General features: G+C 44.3%; 1 protein-coding gene across 3 annotated transcripts in view; it reads left to right on the top strand.

Annotated features, from left to right (window-relative positions):
• PEX14 (peroxisomal biogenesis factor 14) overlaps nt 1-27,083 on the top strand; it is a 160,939-nt gene that overhangs the window by 58,227 nt on the left and 75,629 nt on the right. For all 3 annotated transcript variants that reach the window (XM_010364160.2, XM_030941702.1, XM_030941701.1), the window contains one exon: nt 7,610-7,694. In XM_010364160.2, coding sequence (XP_010362462.1) covers nt 7,610-7,694 — 85 coding nt within the window. The remainder of the gene's footprint in view (nt 1-7,609; nt 7,695-27,083) is intronic.

The raw sequence follows: 27,083 nt of genomic DNA, 5'->3' as shown, positions 1-27,083 counted from the left end.
CAGGGGATACTGGAAGAAGGAGCAGTCAAGGAGCTGTTGAAAGACAATCATGTTAAGAAATTGAACTACTTGTCTTTCCTTGGTATCTCTTGGGATCGAGCACCAAGCCCTTGCCACTCGTCTCTGGCACGTAAACCTTTTATTTCCATTCCTGGCACTCTGGCCAAACCTCCAACTTGCAGCCAGCTCGTTTGCCTTCTCTGCTGAGGTCACTGCTACCGTGATCCGTGTATAATGGCATTTTCCTCCTCTTTTCAGTATGAAGGCTATTACAGTTTCTTCTCTAAACAGGACTTCAAACAATTTGCTGCCAGTTGCATTTCAAAGCCAAGGAAAAGGCAAATGTCATCCTTTTTTTCTTCCCTCTTTGGGTAACTGCTTTGTTGGTTGCATCAAAAATTAGAGGGGCTGCTATCTAAATCCAGGTGGGGATGCGTGGGGACAAGGCATTTAAATTTGCTTTTCTTTCTCCATGAAGGAGAAAAACCCTTTTCCTTCTCAACCTTTCCTCAAAAGGAACTTTGATCTTCCCAACCCAGAAGCAAGGGTTTCATTTCTTCCAGGCCAGCGTGTGCTTCACAGCTCCTTCTGTGGCATGGTGACCGTCACCCGCTGCATCAGCAGCTCTGCTTTTCAAGCCGTGCTCCTCCACTGCACCAGCGCCTTTTGGGCTGGAAGTTGGCACCCAGAGTCCTCGGCTGGACACAAACACCTTCCAAAGTCACCCTTACGTCCCTAAGATCACTGTCCCTTGACATTAAATAGTGTGTGGTGGTTTAAGATGTGTTTTATTTCAATATACATTTCTGGAAGAACTACTTTAATCAAATAACAAAACAATGACATTCTGGCAAGCAGTTCATGCAATATTTTTAACTAAGGCCAAGGGGAAAAAAAACAAATGGCAGAGATATTTCACTTTGAAAGGTAGTTTTTGCGCATGTGAAGTTGCCACTTTTCATAAAGGCTTTTACTACATATATCAATGAGTTTTAAGAGAGACTAGGGTCAATAATGCGCGCTTTAGAATTCCCTAAATACAGATTTACACAATAGCCTTAAAGTATATTATGTTCTATCATGTCAACTCCTGTGCACTTCTACCAGCGGAATTTTCTTTCTTTAATGTGAAAAACAAAAGGACAGAGGAAAGTAAAGTAAAACAAAGGAAATTAGGGCCCACAAGCTTAATTAGTATAGGGTTGTAACCCAAATCAACAATGGGAAGGACACAGTGACAAAACCCAGGAAATTCCAAGTCGAGAGGCTCTTTCCTTTAACTCCTTGAGTGCCAGGGCACTTGCTAGCCAGCTCCTTACCCAGGTGCAGGAGGCTACCTGAGTACAACTCACTGCCTTTATTGTTGAACTTCCTGGCTTTTGTTGACTTTCCCTTCTCCTTTCCTCCCTTAATGTACATGCAACATACCTTTGTGTGTGTGTTAATTATAGATAAATGGGCTGAAAGTACGTCTTGGTTTTGTAACCCTCAGAGAAGGGGAAAGAGTACAAAAAAAATTCCTGTCACTGTCATCTGTTCATTTTTAATGAGCAATTTTTAAAAATTGAAAATAAAAGAGGAAAATGAATAGGTGTTGAACCAGCCCGTGATATGTAAATGCCAACTAGTAATTACCTAAAACCTCAATTTTCATTCTGTTTCATCTTGCAAAACATTTCATTTTCCCTGAGTGAAAACACTTAATTTGGGCTGTGCGAGTTAGCGGAGCGGCCGCTCCGGCCTGCGCCTCCGCCGGCTCCGGCTAGGGGGCACTTTGGCTCTGCGCTTCTCCCGCCTGCGGGCTCGTCCACCTCAAGGTTATTCCCCTCTTGCCATTCCAGTGGTTTTGCTCCGAGTGTGCAGGCCCCTCCCCGCACTCCCACTAGTCTGGTTTCGGGGAGCCTGTTCCTCCTTGTTCTTGCAGAGGCGCGTATTGAATTTTGGCTGACCGAGCCTTCCTCTGCATATTAACTTTCCCCTCTTACCTGGCTGTTGGGCCCTTGGCTTCCCTGAGTTGCAGTCACACTCAAGAGAGCAGCTTTCTGGAAGCTTTCTTTCTCCTTTTGAGGTTGCACACAGAACTGCCTCTAGTTTTTGTTTATTCCTGCTGCATTTTTAGTCTTCTTTTTCATTTTGGCAGCTGGGGCAATCTCCTGGATTGAAACACACACATTTGCCCTCCTGCCACACTGAGAATGACCGTTCTGACGCTTCCTTTCTTTTGCATACTCATAGATTTTTCTACTCTGGTTTAGGATATGTCACCTTTTGGATATGTTCGTGGAATGTGGCTTGTGGTTGCTGCTGCCTCCTTCCCTCCCCAGCCTGTTCCCTAGCTAGAAAGAGAGCATGTAAACTTGAGAAAGAACAGGGAGCCCGGCATTGTGAATGGTAGATCAGAGAGGAGCCTGCATGTAGAAAACCAGAATTATGTTGTCCTAGGACCCGGATCTGAGAGTGTCTGCCTGGAATCTCAAGGAACACGGCCTCTTTAGTGAGATATATAGCTTCATAATTAGCCCGTTGCATTTTTTCACGAGTGCTAGCATCAGCGTTCTATGACGCGTTTCTCTGATTAACAGCTGCTTTGCAACTATTTCCTTGTGCCGCCGATGACCATATTTGTCAAGGAACTCCTGACAGAGTACTGATTTCTTACTAAAATGCAGCGTTTCTGTTTGAAAAGGGTTCTCTCATTCTTGGCAGTGCCTGGCTTTTTAAGTCAGTCCTTGTTAAAACTCGGGTTGGCTTTGGTCTAACGCTTGTTAACAGGATTCTGGGTATCTACTTTAGAGTATGAACGTAGGAACCTTCACAGGCAATTTAATCTTCTGAGCAGCGCACGTGGAGCAGTGCGGTGCTGGAATGGGGTTTGGGGCCCGTAGGTTATATTGGTCATTTTCTTTTGCCCTCTATGTGATCTCTCTGGGTTAAAAGGACTTGGCTTTGGTTGTTAGTCTCATTAAATTTGGAATATTTTTAATATTTTAAGATGGCTAATGAATGCTCACATTTTGGGAGATAGATGTGTATGTAGTACACAGGAGTGCTGGAATTGGTGGCATTCCAAATAAGTGTCACTGGAGACAATGCATCAGGTTTACATGTCAGGTGCAAAGTGCTAAGGCTCCCTCAAACCCCAGGTTCATTATTAGGCAGGCTCTGTCCTCCTCTCCCCCTCGTGCAGAAAATAAAGTGTGTATTCTGACGATTAGAACATGCGGGTCTTTTGTAGAAGAGTGGAAAACACATAGGAAGCATCTCTTTGGTGAGGACTGTCAGGAACTTCAATTCTTCTCACAAGGGATTACTTACCCTACACAATGCATTTAACAGCACATAGTTCATAGTAGATAACCCCTGAGTATACTGTATTCCATTGATTTATACAGTTACAAATCCTGCTCTCTCAAATACAAATCTCTCTCAATTGGCCAGTCATCTTGGATCTAAAGGTGTTTTTCAACCTGAAGTCCCCCCACCCCCAGCTTTTTCCCAAGTTGCTGGCAGTGACTCTGGTGTAACCGCTCTTACGAGACTGCAAAGACAAGAATTTACTCCTCTTCCTTGCACCTCAGTTTTATCTCTAAGTGACACATAATGAAAATTATGAAATTGCCCTAAAATTGTGGAGTTGGTGGTGGCAGGGTTGTTTTATTTGCTTTGGGTGGAGAAGGGTACAGAAGGTAGGGGCAGAGGAATATGAAATTGCCCTAAAATTGTGGAGTTGGTGGCGGCAGGGTTGTTTTATTTGCTTTGGGTGGAGAAGGGTACAGAAGGTAGGGGCAGAGGAATGGGTGGGGGGAGACACTTTGGTCTGTTTTCTTTGGCGTTTGTCTTCTTTGTTTTGATTAAACTAGCTATTGGTAGTTCGAGGTGCACTCATTAAGAACTCAGTGCAAGAGGAAGGGAAAGGAACGCTGATTCCATATTTATCACAGGCTCACCAGCAAGCAGCTTCGACGGCGGCATCAGCAGCTTAGCGCCAGAATTCTCCCTGGCTTGCTGCACTCCCACAACATGTGCAATAAAGTTCCTGTCTCCGTTTTACATCTTTGACATTGAGGCGGAAGATTTGGCCTGAATTTATGTAATTTAGTTGGGCACAAATATAACCCATGAATAGTCACATTCATCTTCTAATTAGAAAATCAAACGATAATACAGGACAGGCTGCAGGCACCCCATCATTGAATCCAACAACAGCATGTTGTGTGTGTTGGGCCTCTGCAGAGGAAAGTCAGTTGAATTGCTTCATGAAATTAATGAAAAGTGCCCAACAATAGGTGGGTGAAAGGCACAAACCGAGCGCCCTGTCAGTTATTTAGTGTGTGAAGATGTTAGCATTATGGGTAAAGAGTTTTGCAAAATCTTCTCCCACTGATGTATGAATCATGGGGCTATAAAATTCTAGATTGGTCAGGTCCTTCCCCCCATTTTGTAGTGCCAGTTCCTCGCGGGGAGGGAGAAGAAGAGTCAAGAGTAACTGAAGAAATAATTAGTGAAAGGAAGAGAGAGGTTTTCATATGTTCACACTTACATGTAGCCGCTTATCAGGGTATCTTTCTTATTCAGCACATTAGGTTGGGGCTATTTGGGTGCTTTATATTTTTGCATCTAGTGTAGTGATGTCGATGCTGTTAAATATGTGATTTGCCTGTCGCCTGCATTTTCAGACAAAGATCAAGAGGAACATAAACAAGCCCCAAATATACTTTATGTAGGTGTTTGGCAGTATTATTTTATATGACTTGAAATTAGTGAATGGAAACTTTAAAAGAAATTGTTCATATTTTTGCAAGTTTGAAGTGTGCCGGGACTTTGTCAAATTCCCGTTAAAATAAATACGTCAATTTCATCTCCCTTCCAAATTCATTTATCTTGCTTTTTTAAAAGGTGTTTTCTACTTTACCTGATGTATAAATTGGATTCGCTCGTTTATGCTGTTCTTTGCTATATCCCCCACGTTCTTCTTAAATGAATTACTAATGACAGAGCACTCCATCATTCCCTCTCTGCAGCCACTTTAAGGAAAGCATGGTGATCTAAACCTTTTAACCTATTAAAGATGATTTTTCCCAATTGAATCAGACCCACCACAGGTGTAATAACTAATCATTTAAACTACACCTGCTATTATGTATTTTTAAGCCATTATGCGTGTTGGATAGATGATAATTCATGTTTATTGCATTGTCCGATGGATCCGTTTTGCCTACACTGGGCTGATTAATGTATTTAAAGAAATAAGAGATGCAATTTTTAAAAAAAAATTGATGGAATGCGCCAAGCACTGCATTGAGTGCACCATTAAACCCATCAGAACTTTGCTCTCTGACCAGAAATGCATATACCAAGGACTATATTTAAAAAGCAAGGTGAAACCTGTGTGTTCCAGTGGTGGGATTCTGTTTTCTTTCTCTGTCATGGAAATTTTTGGAAGGATGAAGGAAAGGTTTCTGTTTCTATGGGTAAATGATAGGAGCTGTACTGTTAGCATCTTCTGCTTAAGACCTGTTCATCCACATTTCTGCTGACACCTGGTACACGTATCACACACAGCATGCAGACTACTGCATGATACGAATACTGTAATTTTCTTGTGTGTTGAAGGTGTATTTTTTTTCTCCAGGTGAAGAAAAACTATCCCCATGCCATCTGAGCTGTGCAGACTGGCACTGACCCTGGGTGCCAGTGCCTGGGTACCTGTTCATTCTCTTTCCAGAGCAGAGGTCTCACTTCCTTTGGTTTTTCTCCTTGTCTCCCATTTCTCCTCTCTCCTTTTCCCCCTCTCTTCTGTTATAGCTCCTCGTGTACTGTTGCCTTCTTCTCCCGGCCTTTCCCACCTCTACCCATCCCCTTTTCTTTTTTCCTCTTCTTTTTTCCTTCATCCCTTCTCCCATCTCTTCATTAAGACACATCAGTGTTGTAGATGTTTGTTAGATTTCTCTTGATTTTGGTGTGACGATCTGGTTGAGGGGCTTAGGGGGTGAGTTTGGGGGCTCTAGAATCTCGAGCATTGGTTTTTCTTTCGTCCAGAACTGGTCCATTACTGCGGTTCGTGATGGTGGTTAGTACTGTTTGCAGCGTTGGAGGACAGATGATAACCTGTGCGGAGCTGGGCTTGGCTCTCAAGGGACACTAGTATGTCCTGTTGGTGACAGGCCCAGATCTGAAAAGTCAAGATACTGAATTCATCATTTAGGGCGAATGTCTAGGGTAAGCCTCCCACAGAGGAGTTATAGGGAAAATGAATACAGGCTTTTCCCTAGCTTTTTTTCTTTGGTTTACCCTCATATCTTTTGTTTCCCAAAAGTCTGTCTGGTGTTGGGATTACTTTCATATAAAATATGGGGAAGGAGATGATTTGTAACTTGTATTTCACTTACAATCACAGTACTTTGTGTTTGACTGCTTCCCTTAGTTTGAAGGATCTTAGAAAACTTCCTTACATCTAGCCTTAGAAATTTTTTCTATCAACAACTTATGAGTGAACTGTAGGGCCTGTTGGCTTTATCTGTAACATGAGACCATATTATTCCTTTGGTTTTGATGAGGCAAATAATAGCAGTCATTTAAAACAGCCCCTTTCCTACCTGGGGCAGGTGGGCATTTCCCATCCCTAGGTCTGGTGTCTGGGGTGAAAAGTAGACAAGCCAGGCATAAACACACACTTCGTGTGTGCTGAGTGATGTGAAGGTTAATACCTGCAGCGGTGCCCCTTCCATCCTCTGCCCGGCTTATGTGGAGATAGGAAGATTTCATTAAATAATATTCATTACCAGAGGCAGGTAGACAATCTGTCAATCTGTCAGCTTTTAGCCATGAAACTCCAAACTTTGCCCTTTGAAGTCTCTTCAGAACTTAGCTCCAGTGCAGAAGGGGGGCCAGTGTGAATGGCAGTGGGCGTTGTCTCCAACATAATCCCTTCCAGCCGGGACGCCCTCAGCACTTTGCCAGGCTCTGGAGACAGCGTGGTCTCTGCCCTTCAGTTGCTTGCAATGTAGTTGGGAAGGCAGGCTGAACATTAGAAGACAGTATAATTATGTCTTCAATTATATGGTACACACTACAGGCGCTGAAGAATTGAAGAGAATAGGGAGATCAGAGGTGGCTTGCTTATTTAGGCAAGGCTTCGAGGAATCAGAACAGACCATAAAAGGGCTGTGCTGATAGAGAGCGTGTGTATGTGTGTGTGTACGTGCGCATGGGGTAACGTTTAGACAGGTGGAGGCAGGAAAGGGAGGCCTTCCAGAAAGACAGCATACAGGGCACAAGGGCAGTGACATGGGTGCGCATGGCCACACCTGCCGGGGAGTGTGAGGAATCAGCTCGAATGGAGATCAGAAGGAACAGGAAGGATCATCACAGGCCTGAAGCTCAGCAGAAGGATTAGATTTGACAGACTCAGATACAGGAAGCCAGTGAAGACAGGGAAGCAACATCACCTTTCATTTAGGTAGATTTTAAGTTTAAGAAATAACTGGTTGTAAATTTGACCACACTAGTATGCTTGTCTTTGTGGAGTTGGGAAAAACTCCTAGTATTTTTAATCTTGAAATCCAGACTACTGCAGTGAAGTTTACTCCCGTTTTCTCTCTCTCACCAGATTGCCACAGCAGTGAAGTTTCTACAGAATTCCCGGGTCCGCCAGAGCCCACTTGCAACCAGGAGAGCATTCCTAAAGAAGAAAGGTACAGGTTCCACAGGGCTGTGCAGCGCGGCCTGCAGAGGGACTAGGGCTGGGGCAGACGCAAGGCAGGTACTGAGCTGCCAGGACCTCCTAGAGCTGCCCACTCAACGGGCCAGTGGAGCTGAGGCGAGCCCCCCAGTGGGGCACACAGGTTTCTTTCCTGACAATGGAGCAGCAAGATGACACGATTTGGGTAATTAAGCACGGAGGACTTAGTCCTGTCCATCATGGCAAAGGCAGTATTCAGTAGCAGAGTCGGCCCATTGGATGAGACTGTGGAGGACTTCTGCTTTTTGGTCTGCTCTGTGTCAGTGACCCTGGCTGTAGGATGACTAGCTTAGGTTAGGAGTTCAGCTGCTTCAATAGAGAATGAGGAAGAAAGAAATGAAGGGCGAGGGAAACGAGATGACTAACAAGGTCAGGTTGAAGTCAAGCTTGGGGTCAGTCCGATTTACAGATTGGAGCGGTAAATTAGTGGTTTTATGGTATTTCTGTAAGCAGGGATAAAATGGACCCTGACAAATTCAATATTGTCTGAAGAAACAATCTATTCTGGTTCTGTTGGAATTGAGGGTATTTTTCTTTTTTGTAAAATGAAAACAACAAAGAAACCTAACTTTTCAATTTTTTATACATGTAATTTTCTAGAAATCTAGGAAGTCATTTAAACGTCCTTATATACCATAAGGGGCAAAAGTGAGCTTTCTTCCTCCCAAAGCAACTCTTTTTCCTTAAGGAGCTGGAATGCCAGCCTCGAAATTCTGCGTTTTGAGCTTTTAGTCATTTTTGGCTGGAATGGGTGGGTAATATTTTCTGGGTCTGCTCTGTGATGTCCCACTGAAGGGATGCAGCAGGAACCGCTGGTCCCTTCACACGATCATGTCCCGGGGCTGCACTAACAGGGTTTGGGCAGAAGAAACCCAAACATTTCACCACAGGCGGCTGCTTCGCGGCGGCCCCAAGGCTGGCTCCCTGCGACAGAGTTGGTAAGGAGCACTGAGAGGCTGCTGGCTGGCTGCATTGTGCCAGCCCCCCCATCATTAGGAGATTATTAAAATTTGGAGTGTGTTGGCTGGCCTCGCCACTCCGCAAGCATCATGCCATAAAAGAGTTTTTCCTTGAAATATGTGTACCTATGGGGAGTAATTAATCATAAAAGCTTGGGGATTTCAGCTCTCTCATCAAAGCACTGAAGCTGGGGAAAGCTGAGCCTAAAAGCTGAGCTGATTACCCGGGGTAACCTGAGACAAAATCTATGGTTGCCGAGAGATCCTTAGCTCCAGTATATTGTGCAATATTATAACTGCCTGATCTTCTCTTCCACCGACAATGACCAGTTAGTCCTCATTTTCTCTCAAACGCAGCTGGGTTAGAATTTCATTTGCAGAAGGTATTTAGAGCAATTTAGAGACAAATGTCTCTGGTGTTTGCTCGGCACTTCCCCACCGCAGGCTTTGCTGAGCAGTTTTAGTATCAGGAGCTCCATCTAATCTGTTTAATTTTAATAAATCCCTGACTGGGAAAGGGAGCGAAAAAAAAAGAGAGAGAAACTCTGGACCAAATAATACTTCTTTTGAGTTACTTGGCTAATAATTACTGTAGAGAGAAAACTGTTTTGTGCAATTATGATTTGTTGCTCCTTTAGGAAAAAAAATCCAACTGATCGAATCATCCAAGAGTCATTGTGCACGCTATGCCCTATCCCTGGACTCCCATCAGGAATTTAGCAGAGAACCGAACAGAAAAAATCCCTGCCCTCGCAGAGCTTAAATTCTAGTGGAGGGAAGGCAGACAATTAACAAATGGGAAAATGAATAGGTCGGATGTCAGATGCTGAGCGCTATGGGTAGTGATGAATGAAGCAGGGAGCCGGGGTGAGGAATGCCAGGGTTGGTGTGGGCTGGACTATGATCTTAAACAACAATAATGTCAGCATGTCTCTGAGAGGGTGGCACGCGAGCAAGGACCTGAAGTGACTGTTTATTGGTATGGTGGACATAATTCCTTCTTGACCCCTAATTTGGGTTAGAGTTTTTAGAATTTTAGGCATCTGGCACCTTGAGATGCTATCCTGCCCTTCGTCCTCTAAAGAGAACCACATGAGTTTATCCTGTACTTAAACCCGGAATCTCTGAGGTTAATCACCCATCTCCATTATCCTCTAAAATGCTGCTTCAGTCAGTAATTATCCATTTCCGAGTTGATCCCAATGGAGTAGGTTCTGGCAGGACCTTTTCTGGGCAGAGAATTCCAAGGTTTGATTGGTGTCTGGGGAAGAAAAGCCCCTTTGCAGATTTAAACTTCACTTTTCAAATTTCGGGCTGTTCCAGGGTCAGGTTTCTGCACTCAGCACGGCCTGGCACCATCTCCGATGGGGATGAGGGTGAACATCTACCAGCTCCCTAACAGTAGTTGCAAAAGGAAAGCAAGTTGGCTCGCTGGCCGTCTGCAGCAGGAGGGGCCTGGGTTCTGGCACCCGTGCTTTTGGACTCCCCGCAGGAGCCTTGCAGTGCTGGGCTTGGAGCACTGGCTCTGGGAGGGCTCTCAGCTCCTGGAGTCTTGGCTTTTCCTAGCAACGTCACTTCAGGGAATTGCAGTGGAGCACTGACTTGAATTATAATCTTGACTTTCTTTTTTTTAATAAACATCTCTTTCCTGAAAAGGCAAATCCAATTTTGTTTTTCTTTTAATATTATTTAATATTTAATATAGAAATTGAGGTCCCTGTAGTGCATGTCAGTTCAGTGGAAAATGAGGGTTACTTTAGGCGCATCAGCTGAGTTTGTTTCATTGTGAAACCGCAGCCTGCAGCAGGGGCTGCATCCTGCCCGTGTTACCGACGGGTTAAGTGTTGTGCTCTCTGACTTCTAGTGGGGGTGCTGGGTGAGGGTGAGTGGGGAATGAGTGGGGTAGGGATGGGAGAGCATTGGTTTGCAAAGGTCTTTCCTATTTGTTTTTTGTTTTCAGATCTCTTTTGGATGCTTTAAAGTCTGAACATGGAGCCATTAATGAGAAACATGAAGTTATTAGAATCATTTATCATTTTCTTTGAAGTTTGTACTGCCATTTTGTGTAATTTACAGCATTTCTTCCTTTTATCGGGAATATTTTGAATGAAAGAGAAAAGCAGCTGCTCACCTTTAGAGTATTAGAATAAATGTTTTTGTTTTCCTTCCAACCACTTGATTCTGCAGATGACACATCAACTGCAGAGTCAGCCACACATGAAGATAATTGGACTGTGTGTGGGGTTTAAGCCCTCATAGAACCAGTCTATATATAGAAGCAGTTCTTGCCAGGCAGGCATCATATTTGGGGCTTTAAGCAGGCTGCAATCCAGGAGGTTAGAGTAACGTAAAAACAGCAGTAGAATCAGTCCAGAAAGTTAGAGGCTTGGAAATTGTCGTCAATAGGCTTGTGTTGATTTGACACCCTATCCAACCACAAAATGTAGGAGGCAATCTGCTTCCAAACATGTTTGGCAGGCTGAGGATGAGGTGGGTAATAGTGATGCTTGTTTGTGAGGGGGTTGAGGTGGGGGAGGAGGATAGAGTTGTCTGTTAACTTACTCTAATGTATCTGTTGCAAAGCAAGCTTCTAGGAAAGACAAACATCATATATTTTTCTGTATCACCCTGCATAGTGGGGCCTAGGTGGTGTTGGCTAACACTTACCGTGTCCTCAGGTATCTAAGTAAAGGGCTTTTTCCTCCCTCATCCAATAAATGGTCCTGGTAGGGGTAGGAAACTAAACAAATAAAACACACACTTTCTCACACACTTTCTCATTCCAAAAGGTGAAACTAGATCTTATCCTTCTACTGTTCCTGGAAGCAGAAACCCCAGTAGCAAAACCGCCTCCTTGCTGGAAATGAACTTGAAGAAACCTGATGGTCCCAACCTTGGTAGTGGGCTGGAGGTGAAGGGCTTCATTGTAGAATATTTCAGGGGAAGTAAATTCTTACACAGATTTCAATTTAACTCTCTTTTATTACTTTTCTTTTTTTTATCATTTACGTCCATTTCATGAAGTAGTTTGCATGTCCTTGAATGGAATCTCGTTACCATGAAAGCTTTTTTAGCATTGATTTCATAACAGTCTTAATTTAATAGCTCCGTCATTACTGAGAAGCTCTGGGAGTGGGGCCCTGGCTTTCCAGGTCACTGACCTTTTAATTACAAACCTTGTTCTGATGGCCAGGTTATCGACTGGACAGCTCCCAGCTTGTGCCCCCAGGATGAAAACGAAAATAACTGTTTCCTCCCCCATCTCCAGGAAAAAAAAAATGGTAACCTCTTGTGTTTCTAAAATTAATTTTCTCCTTCAGCTTTACTTTATAATTAATTCTTTAATGTGTCTTAGTGAAGCCAGAAGTCTTTTCACAAAGCTTTTCTTCCTAGAGCTTGGGTCCAGCAGATAGCTTGCGGGGAGGGCACAGAGATCTTGCCAGCTCCCACCCCTTGCTTGCGTGTGGCCCATTTCCTCATCCTCAGAAACTCCTGCAGCTGAGCTGGAAGCAATAGAATTGGCTCTGTGAGGGGCTGTCTGGCCCTTCTGATTTTTTGTTAACGAGACATAATTGTGGCATCAAGATTTAGATTCATTCCTCTATTTGTTGGAGTCATTGAAGCCAGTATATCCTGGACATTTTTTTTTTTTTTTGAGACGGAGTCTTGCTCTATCGCCCGGGCTGGAGTGCAGTGGCCAGATCTCAGCTCACTGCAAGCTCCACCTCCCGGGTTCACGCCATTCTCCTGACGCCATTCTCCTGCCTCAGCCTCCCCAGTAGCTAGGACTACAAGTGCCCGCCACCTCGCCCGGCTATTTTTTGTGTTTTTAGTAGAGACGGGGTTTCACCGGGTTAGCCAGGATGGTCTCGATCTCCTGCCCTCGTGATCCGCCGGTCTCGGCCTCCCAAAGTGCTGGGATTACAGGCTTGAGCCACCGCGCCCGGCCTATCCTGGACATTTTTTAAAGAGGTCCCCATTCTGAGAAAAGATGGGAGTTGAATGTCTTATTGTTTCTTACCTTTGTGTTTGTTGTAGACGACCAGAGGAAACAAATACCCTACACGGATTCGACTCAGTCATGAGTGTGAACCAAGCAGGCTGATCTGAGTTCTCTCGCTGACTGAGGAGGAAGACAAATAAGAGAGGACAGTGGGCAAAATGGAGGGTGACAACCAAGGGTGCTAGTTTGCCCAGGATTGTCCTGAGTTCAATCCTGAAGTTCCCATGTTGTGGTCAGCCCTGTGGTCCTAGACAAACAGGTCACCCTAGCGGTAAAAACCTTTCTCGGGAGTGAGAGCTACCAAGGGAGACAAAACGAGTTTGGTTTTGGAACCTGGAGGAAGAAGGCAAAGTGAGAAGAGTCCACTGGCAGTGAGTCCCGGAGAGGCCCGCCTGCAGCAGCGTGGCATCTTCCGCACCCACTTCCTGCTCTTTCTCCGGTAGCCCTGCCCTAGCGTGGGTCCAGTGCAGAGCCTCTGGGGGCGGGGCCGTGCCCTGCAGGTGAGCGAGGAGCTGCTCGTGCGGAGCAGGCAGGGCTGTGTGGCAGCCGCGCTTGTTCCTGAGGATGATTGAGCATCTCCATCCATCTGTTGTGAACGGACCGTCTTCCTTCCCTGCCAGTCTTGCACCTGCATATTCGTCACCTGCTGTTCTGGCCCAGCCTATTCATCACACCGACTGGTCCCCCCCATCAATTTTCCTGCTCCCCTTGTTATCCAAACTTGTCTTGAACTGCACAGATTTTTCTCGGCATCCAGGACGAGACCTACGGCAGCTAGGCCAGCTGAATATTGTAGAAACAGAGATGCTCTGGCTTCCCTATTCAAAGCGGGAGCTGATAGCACTTGCTGCCCCAAGAAGGCTGAGCCGAGGGGTTTCCCCCACCTCACCTACGATGGGGAAATAGTGCAGAGAAGTTTGCGGGGAGAAAGCACTTTCAGATTTACCCAGTTACTTTGATGTTTTCCCTGCAACTGAAGACTGATTCTTTCCTTAAACTTGTGTGCCTGCAACAATACTGCAACGAAAAGGAACGTGACAAAATGACATTAGCTTGTATTACTAATTTTTTTTTTTTTTTTTTTTTTTTTTTTTACTTTTTGAAAAGGTAAGGCATATACATGGTCTTAAAAATTCACAGTAGAGAAGGATATACAGTAAAAAATAAGTCTTCTCCTCTCATTGTCTCATTCCTGTTCCCCACCCGTTCTCTTTCACAGAGGATGCTGCAGTTTCTTATGTATCGTTCCAGAGATAATCTAGCCACATGAAAGCATGTTAATATGTATTACTCCCCCACAGAAACACGAATGCTTTCTAAATACAGTGGTAGCATATTTTACACTTTACTCATATACTTGGTGTTGTATCTCGACAGTCATTCCACATCGATACATACAGACTTGCTTCATTCGTTTCAGTGGCTGCATAATATTCCATTATATGCATGTGTTACCCTTCTAAAAACTAGTTCCGGTCGGGCGCGGTGGCTCACGCCTGTAATCCCAACACTTGGGGAGGCCGAGGAGGGCGGATCACGAGGTCAGAAAATTGAGACCATCCTGGCTAACACGGTGAAACCCCGTCTCTACTAAACATACAAAAAATTAGCTGGGCGTGATGACGGGCGCCTGTAGTCCCAGCTACTCAGGAGGCTGAGGCAGGAGAATCGCTTGAACCTGGGAGGCGGGGCTTGCAGTGAGCCGAGATCGCGCCCCTGCACCCCAGCCTAGGTGACAGAGTGAGACTCCATCTTAAAACAAACAAACGAAAAACTAGTCCCAAATTTGTGAGCATTTAGGTTGATTCCTGTCTTCTGCTGTTTCAAGCGATGGCCCAGTGAATATTCTTGTCGTGTGTATTGTTGAAGGCATGTTGGTTTAGCACCATATGCTAAAGTCAGAGCATTTTGCATATGGTGAGCAGGCTCGGGGATATTTTTCTTGCTTAAATTTCATGGGATTCTGTTTCATAGTAAAGAGGATAAAACTTTTTAAAGGTAAGCATGACTATAGGTAGAAGAAAGTAAGAGGAAAAAGACAGTGTAACAAATTGCTGTTAACACTTAGCACAGATTTGGGTTTTGCCAGGATGGACATTCTGGTTATGTGAAAAATTCTTGCTTTCTTTTTTTGTTTTGAGACGGAGTCTTACTTTGTTGCCCAGGCTGGAGTGCAATGGCACGATCTCGGCTCAGTGCAGCCTCTGCTTCCCAAGTTCAAGCGATTCATCTGCCTCAGTCTCCCAAGTAACTGGGATTGATTACAGGGGCCTGCCACCGCACCCGGCTAATTTTTGTAGTTTTTACTAGAGATGGGGTTTCACCATCTTGGCCAGGCTGGTCTTGAACTCCTGACCTCGTGATTCACCTGTCTTGGCCTCCCAAAATGCTGGTATTACAGGCATGAGCCACTGCTCCCGGCCTGCTCAGTTTTGACCTAGCCATTGAGGGACGCAGTGGGCACAGAGAGAGAACAGGAAGGGCTTCGTTAGTGAGGGGAGGCTCAGGCAGAGACGCATGTGCCAGTAACTGGATTGGCCTGTGAGAAAGAGAAAGAAGGGGATAGAATTGAGGCTGGTGAGATAGGCAGTGAGGGAGGAGCTGGGGTTAGGACCCAGTATCATACAGAAATAACAGTATCGCCTAGGCGGGAATGTGGTGGCATGATCATAGCTCACTGAAGCCTTGAACTTCTGGGCTTAAGCGATCCTTCTGCCTTAGCCTCCCAAGTAGCTGGAACTACAGGCACATGCCACGACACCTGGTTAATTTTTTTAAATTTTTAACATTTTTTTGTAGAGACAGGGTCTCACTGTGTTGCCCAGGCTGGTCTCAAACTCTTGGCCTCAAGTCATCCTCCTGCCTTGCCTGCCCAAAGCATTGGAATTACAGACATGAACCACAGCACCTAGCCCATGGAGCACTGAGAAACTATTTGGGGACGTTTACTCTGGGCTCTGTATTGAAACTGACTTGGCCTGGCAATAATTAAAACCAGCTGCAAAGATGGTCCTGCTGAGTCCGTCTTCAGGTGTGGGGGATCTGGACCGGGTTGGTAGCAGTAGAGATGGAAATAGAAATGACAGCATATGTATGTAGACAGTTCTACAGTTTACAGAACACTCTCACATAGTTGATTTTTTCGCTATGACCCTAGTATGTAGTGAACAGATTAATGAATATTTGTTAAATGAATGAATACATTATTTAATGAATCTCAGAGTAGCTGTTTTCTCCCATTTTACATAGATGAAGAAACTGAGGTTTAGAGAGGCTAAGTTGAGCTAATACATGGTAGAAGTAGCACTAGAATCTATGTCTTCTGACCGAGATTCTTTGAACTATACCACGTACTTTCTGGAGAGGAAGGACAGAACCACAGACATGGCAGAACAAAGAGTAAGCCATGCTCAGGAGGGTGTGTGTGGCAAAGGGATGGACTGAAGATGACTCTCGGTTTTTTTGTGTGTGTTAAGCAGCTTTATTGAGGTGTAATTGACATACAGTAAACTACACATATTTAATGTGTGGTTTTAAAAAGTTTTGACATATGTATAATTGGGAAACTATCATCACAATTAAGATAATGGACATGCCTAGCATCCCCAAAAGTTTCCTCCTACCCCTCGGTAATCCCTTCCTCCTGGGGTCCCCCCAACCCCCCATATTCTGGTTTGCAAGTGCGCACGGATCTGCTATCACTCTATATTAGTTCTTTTTTTTTTTTTCTTTTTCTGAGACAGGCTCTTACTCTGTCACCTAGGCTGGAGTGCAGTGGCATGATTACGGCTCACTGCAGACTCGACCTCCCCGGAATCAAGTGATCCTCCCATCTCAGCCTCCCAGGTAGCTGGGCCACAGGCACACAGCACCAAACCCGGCTAATTTTTTCGTATTTTGGAGAGACAGGGTTTCACCATGTTGCCTAGACTGGTCTCGATCTCCTGGGTTCAAGCGATCTGCCCACCTTGACCTCCCAAAGTGCTGGGATTACAGGTGTGAACCACTGTGCCTGGCCGTAGTTTGCATTTTCTAGAAATTTATATAAATGGAATTGTACAGTGTGTACTCTTTTGTTCTGGCTTTTCCACTCAGCGTAATTACTTTGAAATTTAGCCATGTAGTTGTATATACCAGCGGTTCATTCCTTTTTATTGCTGAATAGTATTCCATTATATGGCTATACTACCTGTTGATGGACATTTGGGTTGTTTTCAGACTTTGGACATTAAAAAAAAGACTGCTGTAAATGTTTATGTGTAGGTCTTTGTTGGGACATATAATTCCTTTTCTCTTGGGTACATAGGTACATACTTTAGGATGGAATGGCTGGATCATATGATAGATGTGTGTTTAACATTTTAAGAAACTTCTCAACTGTTTTTGAAAGTGGTTATATCATTTCATATTCTCACCAGTTATGTATGAGTGTACCAGCATTTTGAGCCTGGAGAATAGGAAGATGAAGGTGACAAATATTCTAGTAATTAAGCCACTTGGCTTTGGAAATATTCTTAAGAGTGTCTAAATAATGGGTCATGTTTGGACTACTTCAGCTTTGGAGGCAACAGTGCATAAACTATCTGGGTTCGAATCCCAGCTTCACCACTTTTTTTTTTTTTTTGAGACGGAGTCTCGCTCTGTCGCCGAGGCTGGAGTGCAGTGGCGCGATCTCGGCTCACTGCAACCTCCGCCTCCCGGGTTCATGCCATTCTCCTGCCTCAGCCTCCCGAGTAGCTGGGACTGCAGGTGCCCACCACCACGCCCGGCTAATTTGTTTTTTTTTTTTTTGCATTTTTAGAAGAGACAGAGTTTCACTGTGTTAGCTAGGATGGCCTCCCAACATGCTGGGATTACAGGTGTGATCCACTGCACCCAACCAGCTTCACCACTTTTTAGCTGTGTGGTCCTGCATAAAATACTTAACTTCGTGGTACATTGGTTTCTTTATCTGTAAAATGGGATTAATGATAATATTTACTGCAAAAGATTCTTAAAAGAATTAAATGAAAATTGGCTGGGTACAGTGGCTCAAGCCTGTAGTCCCAACATTTTGGGAGACTGAGATAGAAGGATTGCTCTAGATGGAAGGATCGAGACCAGCCTAGACAACACAGTGAGAGCCTGTCTCTCCAAAAAAACTAAAAATTAGCTGGGTGTGGCGGCACATGCCTGTGGTCCCAGCTACTCGAGAGGCTGAGGCAGGAGGATCACTTGAGCCCTGGAGTTTGAGCTTACAGGGAGCTATGATTGTGCCAGTACACTATAGCCTGGGTGACAGAGCAAGACACTGTCTCAAAAAAAAAAAAAAAAAAAAAAGAGGGGGGTGGAGAATTAAATGAAAATGATATAAAAAGTGCTTAGCAGAGTGCCTTGCACCAAAATAAGGGCTTAATTGATGACAACAATGATCAACAGTGTATGTTCTCTTAGAAGATATATTCTGAATGGGCTATAGTCATTTTTTGTAATGACTGTAATATTATGTTTTTAAAAAAACCTTGTTTGTATCATAAGAATTCATGCATCAAGAACCTCTAGGAATTCTGAGCAAAGAGGGATTTAAAACAGGCAGTTAGAACGGGCGCGGTGGTTCACGCCTGTAATCCCAGCACTTTGGGAGGCCAAGGCGGGCGGATCACGAGGTCAGGAGATTGAGACCATCCTGGCTAACACGGTGAAACCCCATCTCTACTAAAAATACAAAAAAAAAAAAAAAAAAAAATAATAATAATAATAATAATAGGCCGGGCGCGGTGGCTCAAGCTTGTAATCCCAGCACTTTGGGAGGCTGAGACGGGCGGATCACGAGGTCAGGAGATCGAGACCATCCTGGCTAACACAGTGAAACCGCGTCTCTAAAAAAATACGAAAAACTAGCCGGGCGAGGTGGCGGCCGCCTGCAGTCCCAGCTACTTGGGAGGCTGAGGCAGGAGAGTGGCGTAAACCCGGGAGGCGGAGCTTGCAGTGAGCTGAGATCCGGCCACTGCACTCCATTCTGGGCGACAGAGCGAGATTCCGTCTCAACAACAACAACAACAACAAAATAATAATAATAATAATTAGTCGGGCGTGGTGATGGGCGCCTGTAGTCCCAGCTACTCGGGAGGCTGAGGCAGGAGAATGGTGTGAACCCGGGAGGCAGTGGTTGCAGTGAGCCGAGATGGCGCCACTGCAGTCCAGCCTGGGCGACAGAGTGAGACTCTGTCTCAAAAAAGCAAAATAAAACAACAACAACAAAAACAGATGGTTAGGTGCTTACTCACTTATTGAAAAGGCTAGAAGAGTAGACCCAAGGCTAGGCCTTCAGGAATGACTTCCAGATAATTTGCCAGGGTAGTTGCTACCTCTGTTCTGATCAAGCAGTGGGGAATCAAGAGGCTGTCACTGTAGCTGTTAAGCTCAAGTGCACGTCCTTGGACCTGTGATCCAGGGGCCAAGAAGTTGCTGCTGCCCCCACTGCAAGTGTTTTGTGACACCTGGAAAAGCAATGACAGGACATTGGAATGTGGACTTGGCTTCTACCTCTGTTAAGATTGACTCTTGACCCCCATGAAGCTAGAGACTGGACATTACAATAGGAAATCTCAGTGTTTCCAATATCCTGCCTGCCCATCTGCTGATACTGGCAGCAATCAAATCAGCAAGGACAGCAGTCCTCTGCCTCATTTCCACTTTCCAAATTGTCCGTGAGTACACCTAATTGATGGTACCTAATTCCCATCCAGAACTCTAGCTGCCATGGAGGGAAGCATTTTGTGCAATATAGAGCAAACTATGGGTGTGAGTCCCCGCCTTAACCGTGGAGGATACGTTCCAAGACCTCCAGTGGATGCCTGAAACCTCGGCTCGTACCAAACTTTTTTTTTTTTTTTTTTTTTTTTTTTTTTTGAGGAGTCTCACTCTGTCACCCAGGCTGGAGTGCAGTGGCCAGATCTCAGCTCACTGCAAACTCCGCCTCCCGGGTTTACGCCATTCTCCTGCCTCAGCCTCCCGAGTAGCTGGGACTACAGGCGCCCGCCACCTCGCCCGGCTAGTTTTTTTTTTTTTGTATTTTTTTAGTAGAGACAGGGTTTCACCGTGTTAGCCAGGATGGTCTCGATCTCCTGACCTCGTGATCCGCCCGCCTCGGCCTCCCAAAGTGCTGGGATTACAGGCTTGAGCCACCGCGCCCGGCCACCAAACTCTTTATGTACTATGTTTTTCCTATGCTTGCATACCTATGATAAAATTTAATTTATAAATTAGATACACTAAGAGGTTAACAGTGGTAACTAATAATAAAATTGAACAGTTAAAACAATATAGTGTCATAAAAGTTATGTGAATGGGCTCACCCCCTCTCCCAAATTATCTTATTTTCAGGTCACCGAGTCTGCAAAAAGCAAAACCACAGACAAAGGGAGACTTCTGTGTATTTGTGATGGAAGGATACTTTTATACTTTTTTAGTCTATTACTATTTTTTTAGAAGACTTGGGCCTTTGTTAACAACTGTAATGATGTATTTCCAGTTTGTCCAAGAGGTAAATATTGATGTATTCTGTATCATCACTGGTTTTCTGAGATGATTTTAAGAAAACTTGTTGGCCGGGTGTGGTGGCTCACGCCTGTAATCCCAGCACTTTGGGAGGCGGAGGCAGGTGGATCACCTGAGGTCAGGAGTTCGTGCCCAGTCTGGTTAACATGGTGAAACCCCTTCTCTACTAAAAATACAAAAAAATTTAGCCAGGCGTGGTGTTGCATGCCTGTCATCCCAGCTACTTGGGAGGCTGAAGCAGGGCGATCTCTTGAACCCTGGAGGTGGAGGTTGCAGTGAGCTGAGATTGTGCCATTGCACTCCAGCCTGGGTGACAGAGTGAGACTCCGTCCCCAAAAAAACAAAACCGAAACCAAAACCAAACAAAACAACACAACAACAAAAGAAAACTCGTCTTTCTTATCTGGCCTCACTTAGGGATGCAAGTTCTTTTAATGAGATTTATCTGCTAAGGGTAGACAAGAGAGTTTCCACCGAAGGGCCTACACGATATGCGGGTTTATTGGAGCTGTTGGAAAATGTTAGAAGCAGGGATTTTTGAAACTTAACATAAGGTATAACATAAGGCAATCTCTACTGAAAAACATTTTATGTTGATTGGACTGTAATTAGAAAGATTTAAAAATAACTTTGGATAGTATTCATTAATTTACCAATCCATTGTTATATTCAACACTTTTGAGCTGATGTCTTTTAAAAATAAGTTTATCCATGGGGGGTGGTATATGAATTAGTGTATCTGTAATTGTATGAATACGGAGTATTCTTTGTATAAGATAGTGTGCTTCTATTTTAAATTTATTTTTCACTATAGATAGGCTTGCTAGGTTGGTCAGACCGTAACAGCTTGATCTTCTTTCCGTTTTTGAAGTAAAGGTAACTCACTAACGGTCCTCAGTAAACAGAGTGATGGGGCAAGCTGACTTATATTTAAATTGTGCTGAGAATTAAACAACTCTAGTCATGTTTCCCTTCCAACCTCAAACAGACCTGTTCAGTTCCTTCAACATCCTGATAGGAGCTGATCTCCTCAGAGCTCTCCCCTCTCATCAGACAGAGGACTTGGGCATGCTGTAATCTCTTACTGTTAATTATTCTTTTTAGTTTTAAAGCTCTTTAAAGTAATCTTTCTGTAATTAGATTGTTGAGTAGATTGTCTTTAGTAATATGGTGGTCTTAAATTTTGTGTGGATTTTCAGATTGTTAATGGTTGCAGAGGCTTTCATTCATGAAGTTGAAGTTTACTATATCATGGTATTTCAGGAAAAAAAAATCATGACCCTCTATGATAAATTAAATATCACAACCACGTAAATGTCATCTTTTCAATGAAACCGAAAGTGCATGGGAATGGGACTCTTTTCCAGTCTGTTTTTGGCTTTAAGCTGTAAGAAAAATATTTTAACACTGACAGTAGTAAACCTGCGAAGCTAAAGAACAAAGCCATACTCTCCCCAGCTTTGTGAGTCACATGCAGAATTGTGAATTAAAGTATTCTCATTGCAGAATTTGGGGTCTTGACCGAAAGAACACAGGTTGAATTTGAAGAAGAGGCAGTTAGAAAAATCAGTGTAACTTTCACGTGAAGATAATTTGCACAGAATGTAATTGAAAGAGAATAAATATGGAGCTCCATGATGTCCTCTTTGAGTCTATTTCTGATATTTACTTATATATATATTTTTCCCAATCAAAGGCTCTCCTTTAAGCAGTCCTGAAAAGAGGAGGCACAGTGCTAAAATAGAAATAAAGATTAAGTATCTCTGATCCAAAATTCTTGGGACCAGAAACGTTTCAAACTTTGGATTTTTTCAGATTTTGGAATATTTGCAGAATATTGTGTTGGTTAAACATCCCTATTCCCAAATCCTCCAATGAGCATTTCCTTTGAATGTCATGTCAGCACTCAAAAAGTTTCAGATTTTGGATTATTTTGGATTTCAGATTTTTGGATCAGGGATGTTCAACCTGTAACAGATAGAAATAATAGAAAATAACAGAAATAACATAAAATAGCACTGCTCTTTGGAAGATCTTAGTACCTTATTTGGAAAGATTTTTACTGTTGATTCATCCACCACCCATCCATCCATCCAGCCAGCCATCCATCTTTCCATCCAACAAGTATTTATCGAGTGCATGTATCTTACAAGGCATGATGCTGGCCCTGGGAGTGAGGATGTAATGTTACCATTTACATAAAACAAACAGAGGCCTGGGGTGGGGGCAGACTCCCCAGAAATATGAACATACAAGTGAAATACAGATAAGAAAGGTGCTGTGAGAGAGAATAATGGAGAGGGTGGGGTAGGTTTGCATTGGGAAGGTTGCTGAGACCAGAAGAATGAGAAGTGGTTCTGTGAAGAATGAGAGTACCTGAGCAGAAAGGACAGCAAGCTCTCAAAGACCACAAGGCAGGAAAGGAGCTTGATTTGATCTAGGAACTCCTGCAGTAGTGAGTGGAAATGAGAATGACATTTTATAGCTTCCATCTGGAGACACCATGGAAAATAAAAGTTCTATTCTCCCAGTCTAGAATTGTTCATGTCAGCTGTGACCAAGTTCGGCTCTGTTCACCAAGCATTCCTAGTCTGCTGTTTGCCAAGTGCTATGCTAAGTGCACTGGGGACATAAATGGCCCACACCCTTAGAGAACTTGGTGATGAGGCTGTAGAAGCTACTAGTAATACAGATGTTTTAATTTACAGGCAAGCCTGAGATGTTATGGTACAGACTGTATCATAGCCACTGGCATGTGTATTTTGCTTTACAGCTTAAAAGCTTTCACACATACATTTGCCTATTTAATTTTCATGGTAACCTAAGTCATTTCCTCAAAAAGTATAGACATGGGCTTATGAGACATATGGAAGCCCACCCAATTTGAGGAGCAGGGTCTCTGTCATCACAGAGTTGAATTTCAGTGTGTAGTCTGCGCCTGTGCTCTCCCCTTGAAGAATCACATTATAGAAATGAAATCTAGAATGACCACAGAGGGTACTTACTTCATCTATACCTTTTCATATACATTTCAGTAATTATTTTGCTACATAGGAAGTGAATTTAATTTGGAGTTTTTCCTGCTGCCTGCCATGAGGGCTTTAATCCCGAGCCCCATTCTTGTGTGTGAGAAGAGGAAGTCTTGGGCTTGAGTGTGGCTCTTAAGTAAATGCTGTTGACTTTGTTGTTCTGTGTGGACGCTTTTATCAGGACAATAAAGGGTAAACAGGGTGATCTCTGCTCCTGGGGAGAGGTCGAATAGTTGCATTACACAGTCTTCTAGAGCATCTTGCAGCAAATACATGGGTTATATTAAAAATTGCAATCATATCATTTTTTATAGTAAATTGCTGACCTTATGCAGTGGAATCAGCTTTATTGAATTTCGCCAAAAATGCGTTTATAATTCTGCCATACACACATGATATTCATGTCCTTGCTGTCCATGTGGAAATGTCCCTTTTTATGATGTTAAACAAATTAAATCGACTTTCTCCTGAGCTGCCTTGCCTCACCTTTAAGATCCATTCTCAGGAGTCGAACCTCCATGAAGCCGAGCTCATCTCCATTAGCGCGGATGTCATTACGCAGAGCACCGGAGGCTGGTGCATTAGGCAGCTTTATCCCAGCAGCACGGATTCGGCTTGGAGATTCTTTAGAGGTGACTCCAGGGCAGTAAATGTATTTCACGCATGCTGCCCGAACACTAACAAGGCCTTACCATAATTACTCTGTTTGTTTTGGGGAAATGGTAGGTATTTGTTTAAAAGGATTTCATGGTGAACCAAGAATATACGTGTGTAGTTAGTTCTTGCTATTTACTTGTGAATGATTCATTGTAGAAGTTTTATCTTACGCCAATTTTTCTTTAGTTTTCTGCAGCTCTACTTCCCTTCCAACCAGTTTGGTATCAGGGATGCAAACTAATTTTAATGTTAGCCTAACAAAAATACAGTCAGAAAGTTATGGCCAGGCACGGTGGCTCATGCCTGTAGTCCCAGCACTTAGGGAGGCTGAGGCAGGTTTGGAGTTTGAGACCAGCTTGGCCAACATGGTGAAACCCCACCTCTACTGAAAATACAAAAATTAACCGGGTGTGGTGGCAGGCGCCTGTAGTCCCAGCTACTCAGGAGGCTGAGGCAGGAGAATCTCTTGAACCCGGGAGGTGGAGGTTGCAGTGAGCTGAGATTGTGCAGTGGAGTGCAGTGAGCTACACTCCAGCCTGGGCAACAGAGTGAGACTCTCAAAAAAAAAAAAAAAAGTTATACTGCACACTTAGATGAAATATAAACATTTAAAAACTATCTCTGGGCTGGGTGTGGCAGCTCACGCCTGTAATCCCAGCACTTTGGGAGGCCAAGACGGGTGGATCACGACGTCAGGAGTTCAAGACCAGCCTGGCCAACGTGGTGAAACTCCATCTCTACTAAAAATACAAAAATTAGCTGGGCATGGTGGTGGACGCCTATAATCCTAGCTACTCGGGAGGCTGAGGCAGAAGAATCGTTTGAACCTGGGAGGTGGAGGTTACAGTGACCTGAGATCGCGCCATTGTACTCCAAACTGGGTGACAGGGCAAAACCCTGTCTCAAAAAAAAAAAAAAAAGTCTGATTTTTAGTTTCATTTGCTCTAAGTTTGTTCATGCCTGTTATCTATATATCTGTATTGATGTTTGTATCAATTGTTGGTTCCCAGTTTAGCACACAGACGCAGTATGATTCACTGGAAAAATCATCTACTTATCCATTTACTAATTATTAAATATCCATTTCCTCCATGTGCCAACATTTGTGCTAAACATTAAAAATACAAAAATAAGATTTAATATTTATAGTTTAGTGGGGTTCCATGATATATAAACAGATGTGGTGTAGGTGAGAAAATATTATAGGTGCTATAGTAGGTATCTGAGTGGAGGCCTGGGGGGAGAGCGATCAGTTTTGTGGTAGGGGAGAAGAACTAGTGGGGGAGAGTTTAAAAAGGTGCTCCATTCATGGAGGAGGTCCCCTTTATCCGAGCCCTGCAAGAGGGTTAGTTGTTTTTAAGGTCTGAAGTGGAGTGGTGACTTTTGTCCACGCAGAAGATGTGACGGGACATAGCCACTAAGGCAAGAGATCAAGGAGGCAGCTTGGTGAGTTGGAAAGGTGGGCAAAGGTGGGATCAGGGAAGACCTGGCATGTGTTAACTCAAGAGTGTGGATTTTGTTATGTGGACAGTGGGGAAGCCATGGAAAAGTTTTATGTGGAATAATAGGTTTCATACTAGCGTTTCAGAAAGCTCTCTTGAAGGTAGGGTGGGCATTAAGGAGAGGGGAATGATGGATGAACCAGGGCAGTTATTATGGGGATGGAGAGGATGGATTAGAGAGTGAGGAAGTAGAATCTCCTGGAACTGGTGGCTGAATGGATGCAAGAGTGAAGAAGAGGGAAGAGTCTGGGCTCACTGTCCAGATTTTTTGGCTTAGGGAGCTGGTGTGGAGGATAGCAGATGAAAGAGTGGACCAGGAGGGAGAGACGCTGTGAGGAAAGAAGGCCCAGAGGGAGGTGCGGGGGACCCTGTCACGTGGTTGGTGATTGTGCAGAGGTGGGTGCCCCACAGTCAGGCAGTGGCGCTGGCTTTTGCCTTTCAAAGTTGCTTCCACAGGGTGACTGTTAGGCTTGCTTTTTGATGCGGACATTGTTAAGTGGTTTCACTGAAATTTGAGACTCTCTGAAGAAAGGGAAGATGGCATTTATGAAGCAAGTGTTATTTTATCTGGAAATGATTTCTCAGGGATAAGCCTGTCACTCTGCCTCCTGGTAAAGTCTGCTTCTCCCTCCAAGAAGAGAAGGTCCCACTGATTCGGGTCATGGTCAGAGTGGGCCACTACTCCCACCTTCCACTGAAAACTCAGCTTCCAGAAAGCTCCTCTCCCCTCCTTTGTCGTCTGTTTCCTCATCTGCTCTTCCCTGACTTTGTCCTTCTCTGTGATATCTGCATGTGTTTCCACTGATCTGCTTGTGACAGTCAACCTGTTTGCTGATCTGGCCTTGGCAATTTTCAGGGCTTCCCTGCACACCTTTGACGTGATGGTTAGTTCCCTGACCTTGCATGCACCTTGGTTTTCTGGTAGCAGATGGCCTTCCTGGTACCTTTACTCTTACAAATCAGTGGAGTCAGAAGTTTACAAAATGTGTGGAGCTGAGGCAGAAAGCCTAAAGGGCAGACTCCAAAAGGGGCAATAAAAATGATCAGGACATGAACTGACTTCCTGGGAGATCCCAGAGCACGCGCAGAGTCATTGAACTCCATGATACTCATTCCAGGTCACCTCGCAGAGGTAGGGAGGAGGGCATTTTCGCTTCTTGAAGCTTCTGCTCGTCTGCCGGTTCATCTTGATCTTAGAGCTCTCTTGGCATTGCAGCCGTGGTCAGGTCTTTCTCTTAAATGACTGCAGCCTTCAGATGCCCATGCAGTGCAGTCCAGATCTAATGCCTGGGGCTGAAGGTGGACCTGGTTTGGCGGTGAATTATGATCCACAGCTTTGAAAGCATACAGGCTGTATACTTTTTTTTTTTTTGAGGCAGAGCCTCACACTATCACCCAGGTTGGAGTGCAGTGGTGCAATCTTGGCTCACTGCAACCTTCATCTCCTGGGACTCGAGCGATCTTCCCATCTCAGCCTCCCAAGTAGCTGGGATTACAGGTGCACGCCACCATACCCAGCTAATTTTTGTAGTTTTAGTAGAGCTGGGGTTTTGCCATGTTTCCCAGGCTGGCTGTACATTTTTTAAAAATAACGCCTATCTGAAAGCAAGTAGCTTCTCCAGAGGCATCTTCCTCAGTCTGCTTTTGTCCAGC

Source organism: Rhinopithecus roxellana, chromosome 12 (genome assembly GCF_007565055.1).
Source record: "Rhinopithecus roxellana isolate Shanxi Qingling chromosome 12, ASM756505v1, whole genome shotgun sequence".
In the NCBI taxonomy this organism is placed as follows: Eukaryota; Metazoa; Chordata; class Mammalia; order Primates; family Cercopithecidae; genus Rhinopithecus; species Rhinopithecus roxellana.
The sequence above is the reverse complement of the archived record's forward strand: the minus strand, read 5'-3'. Positions and strand labels throughout refer to the sequence as shown.